This window comes from Hylobates moloch, unplaced genomic scaffold (genome assembly GCF_009828535.3).
Source record: "Hylobates moloch isolate HMO894 unplaced genomic scaffold, HMol_V3 SCAFFOLD_1, whole genome shotgun sequence".
NCBI lineage: Eukaryota > Metazoa > Chordata > Mammalia > Primates > Hylobatidae > Hylobates > Hylobates moloch.
The window spans coordinates 132,399,279-132,413,371 of NW_026652276.1; the positions used below are offsets into that span (position 1 = coordinate 132,399,279).

At 39.3% G+C, this 14,093-nt stretch overlaps 1 protein-coding gene across 2 annotated transcripts in view; it reads left to right on the top strand.

Moving 5' to 3' along the window:
- AOAH (acyloxyacyl hydrolase) overlaps positions 1-14,093 on the top strand; it is a 210,542-nt gene that overhangs the window by 55,086 nt on the left and 141,363 nt on the right. Inside the window, exon 3 of one of the 2 annotated variants that reach the window (XM_032758314.2) lies at positions 3,152-3,218. In XM_032758314.2, coding sequence (XP_032614205.1) covers positions 3,152-3,218 — 67 coding nt within the window. Of the gene's footprint in view, positions 1-3,151; positions 3,219-14,093 lie in introns of those variants that run through there. The other variant, XM_058445671.1, reaches the window with a different exon arrangement.

A 14,093-nucleotide genomic window follows, 5' to 3' on the forward strand; every position in this document is an offset into this window, starting at 1 on the left:
TTTAATGAAGTCAAGTTTGTCTGTTTTTTTTTTTTTTTTTTTTGCTGCTGCTTGTGCTTTTGGTGTCATACCTAAGAAAACATTGCTTAACCCAAAGTCACTAAGATTTATTCCAATGTTTTCTTGTAGGAATTTTATGGTTTTCGCTCTTACATTTAGGTCTTTGACCCATTTTGAGTTAATTTTTGTATATAGTGTGAAGTAAGTGTCCAAATTCTTTCTTTTGCCTGTGGCTATCCAGTTGTCCCAGCACCGTTCGTTAAATTCCTCCAATGAAATGGTCTTTGCACTTTGGCTGAAAATCATTTGACTAAATGTTAGGGTTTGTTTCTGAACTATTGATTCTATTTCATCGATCCATATGTCTGTCTTTATGTTAATACCGTGCTATCTTGATTACAGTAGCTGTCTAGCTTTGAAATTGGGAAATGTCAGTCCTCCAACTTTGTTCTTATCTTTCAATATTGTTTTGGTGTTCTGAGTCGCTTGACTTTTCGTATGAATGTTAGGATCTGCTGCTGAGTTTCTGCAAAGAAGTTAGCTAGGATTTTGGTAGAGACTGCATTGAATCTGTGGATCAGTTTGGGAAGAATTGCCCTCTTAACAATATTAAGTCTGCCAATTCATGAATATGGAATGTCTTTCCATTTATTTAGGTCTCCTTTAATTTCTTTTAACAATGTAGTTTTCAGAGTATATATTTTGCACTTTTTTTGGTTAAGTTTATTCCTAAGAATTTAGTTCTTTTTGATGCCACTGTAAATGGAATTGTTTTCCTTAATTTCAGTTTTTATTTGCTCACTTCTGCTACATAGAAATACAATTGGTTTTGCATATTGATCTTGTATCCTGCAACCTTACTGAACTTATTTATTAATTCTTATAGTTTTTAATAGATTCCTTAGGATTTTCTACATAGAAGATCATTATCAGCTACATGATAGTTTTACGTCTTTACTTTCCAATCTGAATGCTTTTTATTTCTTTTTCTTGCCTAATTCTCCTGGCTAGAACTTATAATGTTGAATAAAAGTAGTGAATGCAGATATTCTTATATTTTCCTGATACTGAGGGGACAGTATTTAATTTTTCACCACTAAATATCATGTAAGTTGTCAGGTTTTTTGTAGATAACATTTATTAGGTTGAGGACGTTCCCTTTTATTCCTAATAAAATCATGAAGAAGTGTTATATTTTGTCAAATATCTTCTGCCTATGTTGGATAATCATATGGGTTTTTTTATGTTGTTGGTATGGGAGTAATACATTAACTGATTTTCAGATGTTAAACCAATTTTGCATTCCTGGGATAAATCCCACCTGATCGTGGTGTATAATTTCTGTATTGCTGGATCTTATTTGCTAGTGTTTTGTTGAGGATCTTTGTGGTTATATTCATGAGAGATTCGGGTCTACATTCTTTCGGAGGAAGGATTCTGGTTTTAGTAACAGGGTAATATTAACCTCATAAATAAGTTAAGAAATGGTCACTCTGCTTCCATTTTTTGGAAGAGTTCTTGATAAATTGTTATTAATTCTTTAATTTTTTGGGAGATTCGCCAGTGAATCCTATCTGGTGAAGCTAGCTGGTTTTAGGCTTTCCTTTGTGGGAAGTTTTTAATTACTAATTCAATCTCTTTACCTGTTATATGTTTCTTAAAATTGTCTATTTATTCTTGAGTCCATTTGGGCATTATGTGTCTTTCTAAGAATTTTGTTATTTTATCTAAGTTACCTAATTTATTGCCATGCACCTGTTCATAGCATTCTCTTATAATCCTTTTTATTTATTTAAGGTCACTCATAATGTGAGGACACAGTTTTAATTGCCTACTTGAAGAGCACAACTTATTTATTTATTTAATATTTATTTATTTATTTATTTGAGACAGAGTTTCACTCTTGTTGCCCAGGCTGGAGTGCAATGGCGTGATCTTGGCTCACTGCAACCTCTGCCTCCTGGGTTCAAGCGATTCTCCTGCCTCAGCCTCCCTAGTAACTGGGATTACAAGCACCTGCCACTACACCCAGCTAATTTTTTGTATTTTTAGGAGAGACGGGGTTTCACTATGTTGGCGAGGCTGCTCTCAAACTCCTGACCTCAGGTGATCCACCCGCCTTGCCCTCCCAAAGTGCTGGGATTACAGGCGTGAGCCACTGCGCCCAGCCGAGCACAGTGTATTTAAAGTCTGGTACTTTTTTGTCTAAAAAGTCATAGAATATATCTATTTTAATACAAAAATAATATTTCACATTATTTAACATTAAGCAAAATTGAAGTACTAGGGAGCATTCCCATATTTATCTTGTTTCACCACTCCATCATCCGGCAAGGCCTGGGCCCCCCTATGTAAGATGCATAATAACAAGATAGATAGAATCTCCTCAGTCAGGGTTTTCTAGCTCTTTCCAGGACAGCTGATCTGTCCCTAACTCTGCTAAGATCCTGAGTTGAATTACCAGGGCTCCACAGTAGACTCACAAACTGGAGAAACAGGACCAAAGAGCTAACAAGTTTCACTGTGTGGATAGAGGAACTCACAAAACATTCATGTGCTCTCATAGGAGGTCGGGGGAGATTATGTTGTTAGTGGGTGTATGTGTGTGGAGTGTATCTGTGTCCTATGATGAAGGTGGCAGTGCAGGATCACCTGTAACTGTTATCTCCTTTTATCTCTGGGATAGCAACAGCAAAAACTAAGGACCCCAAGTGAAGTATTTTCCTTTGAATAAACACCAGAAAAGACCATTTCTAACAGAGCTATGTTTCAGATTATTGACTTTAATGCAAGTCTCATTTCTTTCAGCTTCAACAAATGGGGTCATAGCCAACGTTCAGATATTCCCTGTAGAAAAAAAAGAAAGAAAGAAAGAAAAGGAAAACCCAACATTTAACTGTGTTTTTAGAATAAATTGATTGATTGATTGTCTTTAATCTGGACGGTTAGGTGACATTCACATAAACCTGAGATAGAAGTGATATTTAATGCATACATTAGCTGTAACATTTCCTTCAAATCCTTAAAATTAAATCAAATTAATCATAAATTAATCACTCAGCTTTAGTTCCTAGTAAAGATAATCATTATTAAGGTGTGTTAAATTCGTCGCAATAAAAATATATTCAATTTCCCTCTTTATTTTTTTTAGAAAAACTGTTCTTGAAAACCACCTGCTATTTAGTCGTCGACAAGTTTGGATCAGACATCATAAAACTGTGAGTATGCCATGACACATAACTCTGATTCCATTGCTGGGACATGGGAGGAACAGGAAAACTGGGAGGTGGGAGGCTCTGTGTTCAGCTTGATGCACTTACTGGACAGGGCTCAAGGTGTTATTCCAGCTCTTAGTAATAGTGGAAAATTGGAACCTGATTTGGATCCTTCATCACTCTACGCAAAGGCTCCCCTTGAATTACAGTGTGGCAAACCTGTATTTGGGTGATTGAACCTTTCTCCTGAGCCCTCTCCGCCTCCCTGGATTCCCAGGCCACATCTCCTCTCCCCACTTAGCTGGTTTCCTGGCTTCTCTCCACCTCCGTACTCCCAGCCCTTGCTCCTCGCATTACCATGGTCTGCTTTTTCTTTTACTGTTTTTCTTCTTTTTTTTCCTTTTTTTTTTTTTTTCCTGAGACAGAGTCTTGCTCTGTAGCCCAGGCTGGAGTGCAGTGGTGTGATCTTGGCTCACTGCAACCTCCGCCTCCCGGGTTCAAGCAATTCTCCTGCCTTAGCCTAAGAGGCTGGGATTACGGGCATGTGCCACCACACCAGCTAATTTTTATATTCTTAGTAGAGATGGGGTTTCACCATGTTGGCCAGGATAGTCTCAAACTCTTGACCTCATGATCCGCCCACCTTGGCCTCTCAAAGTGCTGGGATTACAGGCATGAGCCACCAGGCCAGGCTACTGTTTTTCCTTTTTGAGCTCAGGGCACTGAATCAAATAAGCCCTATTTCTCAGTTCATGGCACTCTCTTATCAATGATCCACACGCGGCTGTCTTACACTTATTATATTCTTATTTAGTTACTTCGAATACTGAAATAAGCTCCCGAACCCACCACCCAAAACAAAGTCTAGGACCTTGACAATAACTTTCTCTGCCCTATGGTCCCTCCCCTTTATTCTCAGGCTTTTCCCACCCAAGTGAGCATCATCCTAAATTCCATGTTCATTCTTCTCCTGCTTTCTATAAAAAAAATTATGGAGGTATTTCTATAGTTTCATTATGTATAAAATATACAAATATAAATCTTTCATTATCATATAATACATGTTATTATATTTTATAATTTATTATACATAAATTACATGTTTAATTGCTTTCTGGTTTTAACTCTTGTGAACAGTGCTTCTAGGAACATTCTGTTTTTTTTTAACTTTAAGTTCTGGGATACATGTGCTGTATGTGCAGGTTTGTTACATAGGTATACATGTGCCATGGTGGTTTGCTGCACCTACCAACCGTTATCTGGGTTTTAAGCCCCACATTCATTAGATATTTGTCCTAATGCTCTCCCTCCCTTTTCCCCAACCCTCTGACAGGCCCTGGTGTGTGATGTTCCCCTCCCTGTGTCCATGTGTTCGCATTGTTCAGCTCCCACTTATGAGTGAGAACATGTGGTGTTTGGTTTTCTGATCTTGTGATAGTTTGCTGAGAATGATGGTTTCCAGCTTCATCCATGTCCCTGCAAAGGACATGCACTCACCCTTTTTATGGCTGCATAGTATTCCATGGCTGCATAGTATTCCATGGTGTATATGTGCCACATTTTCTTTATGCAGTCTATCATTGATGGGCATTTGGGTTGGTTCCTAGGAACATCCTTACATGATTCCTCTTCAAGGGGCCATTAGCCTTACAGCAGAGATGTTCACAGGACAGCATCCCCCTCTACAACAGGGTAGCCTAGAGTCACAAAATTTTAAAGAAAGACAGAAGGAACTTAAAATCATACAGGCAGTGAGGTCATCAGTGATCTGTCGTATTGTGCACCTGCCTCTCTTAATAGCGATCTAGGTCTGTTATGGCAAACAATTTTTCATAACCCCTGGGCTGTGTTTGGAAGGCAGGGACACTTTATTCTTAGCTAGTGCCACTATTATTGCCACTGCCTCCTAACAGGACTCCAGGCCTACAAACTTGCCCGTTGCCCTGCAATTTCATAATCTACATTATAGCTAGACTAGTATGTTTTAATGCAAACCTAACTATGGTACTCCCTTAACGTAAAATTATTCGAAGTCTTCACATCCTCTGTAGGACTCCTAGCCCCATACACAAGGTTCATCGGGAACTGGTTTCTTTTTTTTTTTTTTTTTGAGACAGAGTCTGACTCTGTCGCCCAGGCTGGAGTGCAGTGGCGCAATCTCGGCTCACTGCAAGCTCCACCTCCCGGGTTCATGCCATTCTCCTGCCTCAGCCTCTCCGAGTAGCTGGGACTACAGGCGCCCGCCACCACGCCCAGCTAATTTTTTTGTATTTTTAGTAGAGACACGGTTTCACCATGGTCTCGATCTCCTGATCTCGTGATCCGCCCGCCTCGGCCTCCCAAAGTGTTGGGATTACAAGCATGAGCCACCGCGCCCGGCCTAGGAACTGGTTTCTGAGGGCATTTCTAGACTCATCCCTTGCCACTCCATAGCATATTGCACTCCAAACCACTTGTAGTCTCCCCACACACCAGGAGGTTTCTGCCTCAGGATCTTTGTATGAGATGTTCACTCAGCTTGGCACATCCAATGCCTCTACCCCCTACCTCTACCCCAAACAAATCTTATGAACCCACTCCCACACACACAGGCAAACAGGCACATACACAAACACACACACAAACGTGCACACACACAGACATGCACACATGCACACACATTCACACACATGCACATGAGCACATGCACACTCATACAGACATGTACATTCATCAGCATACACACATTTTCCTAATGGCCTGTGCAAGCCTGTAGCATGGCATTTACCACAGCTGTTTGTAACTGAATTATCCATTTACGTTTCCAAGTTGCTAACTAGATGGAAAACCTTTTGAGGGCCAGGACTACATTTTATTCATCTTTGCATCTATCTGCAGGTACTTAGCAAAATACTGACTATATGTTTATGAAAGTACAAAAGAAAGTAAGAAAAAGAGGTAGGAAGGGTTGAGGGGGAAAGGAGAGAGCTTTTTATCTCCAGGCACAGATGCGACACTTAAACATAGAATGTCTTCAATAAGTGTTTGATGAATTAATAAATTTTTTAAAAAAGTATGATTACAGATGAGCCGTGACCAGACTGCTGTGAAGAAAGTTTTTTAAAAGTATGAAGACAGAAAAAAAAAGAAACTCTTTTCGTCTATTCAATGAATCTATTTATACACCTAGTAGGAGCCGAGATCAGGGAACCAGATCAGCAAGCTAAAAAGTCTCAGAACTCGGCCGGGCACGGTGGCTCAAGCCTGTAATCCCAGCACTTTGGGAGGCCGAGGCGGGCGGATCACGAGGTCAGGAGATCGAGACCATCCTGGCTAACACGGTGAAACCCCCGTCTCTACTAAAAATACAAAAAAAATTAGCCGGGCGTGTTGGCAGGCGCCTGTAGTCCCAGCTACTCGGGAGGCTGAGGCAGGAGAATGGCGTGAACCCGGGAGGCGGAGCTTGCAGTGAGCCGAGATCGCGCCACTGCACTCCAGCCTGGGGGACAGAGCAAGACTCCGTCTCAAAAAAAAAAAAAAAAAAAAAAAAAAGTCTCAGAACTCAAAGGGGGCAGTACATGCAAGTGTCCAAAAGGGGGTGCCAGAGAGCAGCTCCCAAAAGCAGTGTGCTGGGAGTTACCGAGAAGTGGCTTGGGGTAATTCAGACACAACTTGCTCTTCTGTACCTGGCTATAGAGTGGTGAGTGTGAGAACTAGTGAAGCACAAGGATCAGAGAAAGGACAGACACAGTACTCATCACTGCAGATACAAACTGTACAGCATGTGAACTGTACAAGAGACAAGCGGGCATAGGTACGGACAAAGAATGGGACCAGCGGGCCGAGCGTGGTGGCTCACGCCTGTAATCTCAGCAGTTTGGGAGGCCGAGGCGGGCGGATCACGAGGTCGGGAGATCGAGACCATCCTGGCCAACACTGTCTCTACTAAATACAAAATAATTAGCCGGGTGTGGTGGCGTGCGCCTGTAGTCCCAGCTACTCGGGAGCTTGAGGCAGGGGAATCGCTTGAACCCTGGAGACGGAGGTTGCAGCGAGCTGAGATGATGCCACTGCACTCCAGCCTGAGTCACATTTTTCTTTCTAATAAAGAGACTAATTCTCACTAGCATGAGGTGGGCCACTTTTGAAGAACCACAGATGTAATAAATGAATAAACAACAGATGTCTGATCACCCCTTCATGATTCTGTCCACCATGTGTTTTGTTTGTCCATAATTTCCCACTATGTGTATTAGGTTGTGAGCTGATAGAAATTTTTCCTCACTGGGCATGTTCTTTATACAGCTTGTTTTAAGCCACCAGACACAGCTCGAGATTGATGCAGACCCTGAAAATGACAACCTCATGATTTAGTTTTAGTTGAATATCAGTCTTCCAATATTAAATGTATTTTCTAACTCAAAGGGCATCCTTCCTCATTATTTCACACCACTCAGTTCTCAATAATTCATGGACTAATTATGCAGCAATTACATTTCCTTCCCACAGGCAGAGCCACAAGATGTTAAAAAAAAAAAAAAAAAAAAGGATACCTGAGAACTCAGGGGTTCCCCCAAGAACCTGAGTGAGTCATGCAGGGAGGAGCTACTTCGGGGGGCAGCCCAATCCCAGCCAGTGACCACAGCTGGGTCCCCCTCTGCGTGGCCCAGACCGCCACTGCTCTCTCCATTCCTGTAGCAAGCCTGACCCTGGTCTCTGTATGGCTGTGTTGTTTTCTGGTATCTATTTATGCTTCTCTCTATATCACAGATTCTTATATCCTAAGCCCAGGAGTTCTCTGAGATCAGGACAGTCATAAACTACTAACAGTTTTAGAAGAAAATGCAAAACAGAATTGACAACAATTATGGTATACCTTAGATGTAATTAATGGCTTTGGGAGAGGCATTAAAAATACAAGGCAGAGCCACTGCACTCTGTGACTCATGCCTGTAATCCCAGCACTTTGGGAGGCCGAGGCAGGTGGATCACTTGAGGTCAGAAGTTTGAGACCAGCCTAACCAACACAGTGAAACCTTGTCTTTACTAAAACCATAAAAATTAGCCAGGCATGGTGGTGGGTGCCTGTAATCTCAGCTACTCGGGAGGCTGAGGCAGAAGAATCGCTTGAACCCAGGAGGTGGAGGTTGCAATGAGCCAAAACCATGCCACTGCACTCCAGCCTGGGCAATAGAGAGCGACTCCATTAAAAAAAAAAAAAAAAAAAAAGGTGGGGGGAATATACTTCTGTTATTCACAAGATAATTACAAGATGTATAGAAATGATTAAATTCATAGTAAACTATAAAGGATGTGACCTAGAAACAAGATAAAGGTATTGTTATATGAAGAAGATCTTTCAGTTCTGTTGGGGGATCTCTGTGACTACAATTTATATATAAAACCTCCTTTGAAAGTAATGTCACAGGTCTAAATATGAGCACTTTCTAGTGAAAAAGGCTCTATTCCCCTAACCCTGCCACAGGCTGTGTTACTCTGCCGTCTGGTCATCCTTGCCCCTCTTTAGATTTATGATGATAATGATGATCATCATCATCGACTGTAATTCTACCATGATTCTAATTCAAGCAGTCAATTAGCTGGCTATGCCAAAGTGTTGAAGCCCTCCCCTTCCTGCATGCTGCACGCTATACACTTCTGTAGCTGTAAAGGTAGTAAAAGGAAGTAAATGAAAATGTGATAGGTTCAACATTATGAAGTTTGAAAGTCACCACTCTGTTCTAACAGCAGGTTAAAAAGCTGAACAAACTGAAAAACCAACAATACTTGATAGATCTTTAAGAGAAGTAAGATCAGGGCTGGGTGTGGTGGCTCACGCCCGTAATCCCAACACTTTGGGAGGTCAAGGCAAGTGGATCACTTGAGTCCAGGAGTTTAAGACCACTTTGGCCAACATAGTGAAACCCCGTCTCTACTAGAAATACAAAAATTAGCTGGGGTTGGTGGTGCACCTCTCTAATCCCAGCTACTCTAGAACCTGAGACATTAGAATCGCTTGAACCCAGGAGGCGAAGGTTGCAGTGAGCTGAGATAGCACCATTGCACTACAGCCCGGGTGACAGAGGGAGGCTCTGTCTCCAAAAAAACAAACAAACAACAAAAGAAGTAGGATTATTGGGCAAGCTCCTTCCTCCAAAACTGGGGAGAAACAGGTGGATACAGAGAATCACAACTTTCCAGAGCAAAAATTGCCACAGGAGCCAGTATTAAAGAAAGATAATCTGTACTGTAATAGACAAATTGCTGGAGCTAGATGTAGACAAGACTGTGTTAAAAATTCCAGGGGAACCAAGTGATAGAGGTGTACCCACTCACTCTTTTGTGAATTTTACCTCCAGGAGTTCAACTAATTTCTCACAGTGGTTATTAGACACAAACACACACACACACACACACACACACACACACACACACAAAAACCTCTCATGTTTCTGATGGTAGGAGTGAGGGAGCAGGGGAGGAATGAAAAAGAGTAGAAAACAAAAATAAAAAGAACAAGGGTAACAAATAAAAAACAGTAACAAATATGGTAGGCATTAACTGTATCAATAAATAATCATTTTGACTGTCAATGGTTTAAATGCACCAACTAAGAAACAGAAATTGTCAGAGTGGATCAAAAAATTAGACTCAATTATATGCTAACAAGAAACTCACTTTAGGCCGGGCGCAGTGGCTCACGCCTGTAATCCCAGCACTTTGGGAGGCCGAGACGGGTGCGAGGTCAGGAGATCGAGACCATCCTGGCTAACACGGTGAAACCCCGTCTCTACTAAAAATACAAAAAATTAGCCAGGCGCGGTAGCAGGCGCCTGTAGTCCCAGCTACTCAGGAGGCTGCGGCAGGAGAATAGCATGAACCTGGGAGGCGGAGCTTGCAGTGAGCCGAGATTGCGCCACTGTACTCCAGCCTGGGCGACAGAGCGAGACTCTGTCTTAAAAAAAAAAAAAAAAGAATCTCACTTTAAATATAAAGATAAATATAGATTAAAAGGAGATAGAGAAAGCTATACCATGCTAGCATTAATCAAAATTTTGAAAGAGTAGCCATATTAATCTGAAACAGAACATACTGCAAAGCAAGGAAAGTTATCAGGGATAAAGGGATAAAAGTTACATAATGATAAAGTGGTCAGTTCTCCAATAAGACAAAAATTCTTAATATGTATGCACCTAAAAACAGAGCATCAAAATATGGGAGGCAAAAACTGATAGAACTGCAAGGATAAATAGATGAATCTATTATTGTAGTTGGAGACTTCAACATCCCTCTATCAGAAGTAGACAGATCCAGCCAACAGAAAATCAGTAAAGACATATAGCAATCTTCCCTTATCTGTGAGAAATATGTTCCAAGACCACCAGTGGATGCCTGAAACCATGGATAAAAGTTACCAAATCCTATATATACTATGTTTTTTTCCTATACACCCATATCTATGACAAAGTTTAATTTATAAATTAGGCACAGTACCCTTGTGCCTTGGGGCTGTTATCAAGTAAAATAAGGGTTACTTGAACATAAGCACTGTGAGATGGTGACAATCAATCAGATAACTGAGAAGGCTACTGAGTGATTAACAAGTAGGTAGTGTATACAGCATGGGTATGCTGAACAAAGGAACAATTCACATCCCAGGTGAGATGGAGTGGGATGGTGCAAGATTTCATCACACTACTGAAAACAGCATGCAATTTAAAATTTATGAGTTGTTTCTGGAGTTTTTCATTTAATACTTTTGGACTACAGTTGACCACAAACAACTGAAACCATGGAGATTAAAACTTCAGATAAAGCGGGACTACTGTAGTTGAACTCAACAACACTATCAATCAACCAGATATAATTGACATCTAAGGACTGTTTTATCCCACAACAGCAGAATACACATTCTTCTCAAGTTCACATGAAACATTCACCAAGATACATTACATTCTGAGACATAAAACACATTTTAATTTAACAGAATAGAAATTATATAATGTCTACTGTCAGACAACATTGGCATTAAACTAGAAATCAGTAAAAGAAAGAGAACTAGAAATCACAAAATACATGGAGATTAAACACTTCTAAATAACATATGAACCTAAGAAGAAATCTCAAAAGAAATTTTAAGATATTTTGAACTAAATAAAATTGAAAATAAAAGTTATCAAAATTCGTGTGATGAAGTGAAAGCAGTGCTTAGAGAGAAATTTGTGGCATTGAATGACTATATTAGAAAAAAAGAAAAACCTAAAATGAGTCATCTAAGCTTCTACCTTAAGAAACTAGAAAACAAAGAGCAAAGTAAATCCAGAGTAAACAGAAGATAAATAATAAAAATTTGAGCAGAAAACAAGGAAATTGAACACAGGAAATCAATAGAAATTTAATACAGAAATAGAAAATTAATAGAAAATTAAACCAAAAGCTAGGTTTTTTGAAAATATCAGTAAAATTGATAAACCTCTAGCCAGGCTAACTAAGGAAAAGAGAGATAACACAAACTACTGATATCAGAACTGAAAGAGAGGACATCACTACAAATCCCACAGACATTAAAAACATAATCAACAAATATTATGAATAATTCTATGCCCACAAATTTGATAATATAGAGGAAATGGGCCAATTCCTTGAAAAACACAAACTGGCAAAACACACAAGAAGAAATAGACAATCTGAATAGGCCTATATCTATTAAAGATATTGGATCAATATTTAATAATCTTCCAAAACAAAAAACAGGAAGCCCTGATAGATTCACTGGTAGATTCTACCAAATATTCGGGGAAGAAAGTGTACCAAGTCTCTACAATCTATTTCAGAAGATAGAAGCCTTAGAATACTTTCTAACTCATTCTATGAGGTCAGCATCATCCTAATACCAAAACCAGACAAAGACATTACAAGAAAACTACAGACCACTATCTCTCATGAATATAGATTAAAAAATCCTCAGCAAAATTTAGCAAATCAAATGAAAAATGTATAAAAAGAATTATACACTACAACTAGTGAGATTTATCCTAAATATACGAGACTGGTTCGTCATTCAAAAATCAGATATTGTAATCCATCATATCAACAGGCTCAAAAGGAAAAATCTCATGATTATATGAATAGACACAGAAAAAGCATTTAACAAAATCCAGTACTCATTTGTGATTTAAAAACACTCTCAGTAAACTAGAAATAACTAGAGAGAAACTTTCTCAACTGGATGAAGAATATCTACAAAAAGACTACAATGAACATCATACTTCATGTTGAGAACTAGAAGCTTTCCCACTAAGATGAGGAACAAGGCAAGGATGCTTCTCTCACCACTCTTTTCAACATCGTACTGAAAGTCCGAGCTAATGCAATAAGAGGGAGAGGAAATAAAGAGTCTACTGATCGAAAAGAAAGAAATAAAACTAACTTTGTTCTCAGGTGACATGATTGTCTATGTGGAAAATCCAAAAGAGTCAGCAAAAAAAAAAAAAAAATTCTAGAACTAATAAGCAATTATAGCAAGGTTGCAGGACACAAAGTTAACATACAAAGCGAACCACTTTCCTATATATCAACAATGAACAAGTGGAATTTGAAATCAAACACATGATACCATTTACATTATCACCTCTAGAAATAAAATGCTTATGTGTAAATCTAACAAAATACGTGCAAGATCTATATGAGGAAAACTACAACATTTTATTGAAATAAATAACTAGATAAATGAAAAGACATTCCATGTTCATGAATAGAGGGAATCAGTATTGTCAAGATGTCAGTTCTTCCGAATTTGATCTGTAGTGATGTTGTTTGGATGTTTGTCCCCTCCATATCTCATGTTGAAATGTGACTTCTCATGTTGGAGCTAGGGCCTAGTAGGAGGTATTAGATAATAGGGGCAGATTCCTCATGAAGGGTTTAGTGTCATCCCCTTGGTAATGAGCGAGTTCGCACTCTGAGTTCACGTGAGATTTGTTTGTTTAAAAGAGTGTGGTACTTTCCCCCTCACTCTCTCACTCCTGCTCTCTTCATTCTTCATGTGATACTTCCCACTCACCTTTTTCCTTCCACCATGATTGAAAGCTTCCTGAGGCCTCACTCAAAGGAGATGCTGGAGCCATCCTTGTACAGCCTGTAGAACAGTAAGCCAAGTAAACCTCTTTTCTTTATAAATTGCCCAGCCTCAAGTATTTGTTTATGGCAATGCAAAACAGCCTAACACATGTAGATTCAATGCAATCTCAATCTGAAGCCCAGCAAATTATGTTATAGATATTGACACATTGATTCTAAAGTTTATATGGAGAGGCAAAAGATCAAGAATGGTCAACACAATGTTGAAGAAGAAGAACAAAGTTGGAGGACTGATACTACTTGAACTCAGGATTACTACAAAGCTATAGTAATCAAGACAGTGGGGTATTGGTGAAAGAATAGACAAATAATCAATGGAACAGAATAGAGAGCCCAGAAATAGACCCACATAAATACAGTAAACTGACCTTTGACAAAGGAGCAAAGGCGATATGATTTTTAAAAAGATAGTCATTTCAACAGATGGTGTTGGCACAAATGGACATCTACATGCAAAAAAATGAATCCAGACACAGACCTTACATCCTTCACAAAAACGAACTCAAAATGGATCAGAGACATAAATTTTAAAAACAAAACTACAAAACTCCTAAAAGTGTAAGAGAAAATCTAGTTGACCTTGGGTTTTGTGATAACTTTTTACATAATACAAATAAATAGACTGAGAGAAACTATTTGCAAAGTATATATTTAATAAAGATCTGTTATCCAAAATAGACACATAAAAAACTCTTAAAACTTAACAACAAACAACCCAGTTTAAAAAAATGAACCTAAAATTAGAGACCTTAAATGACA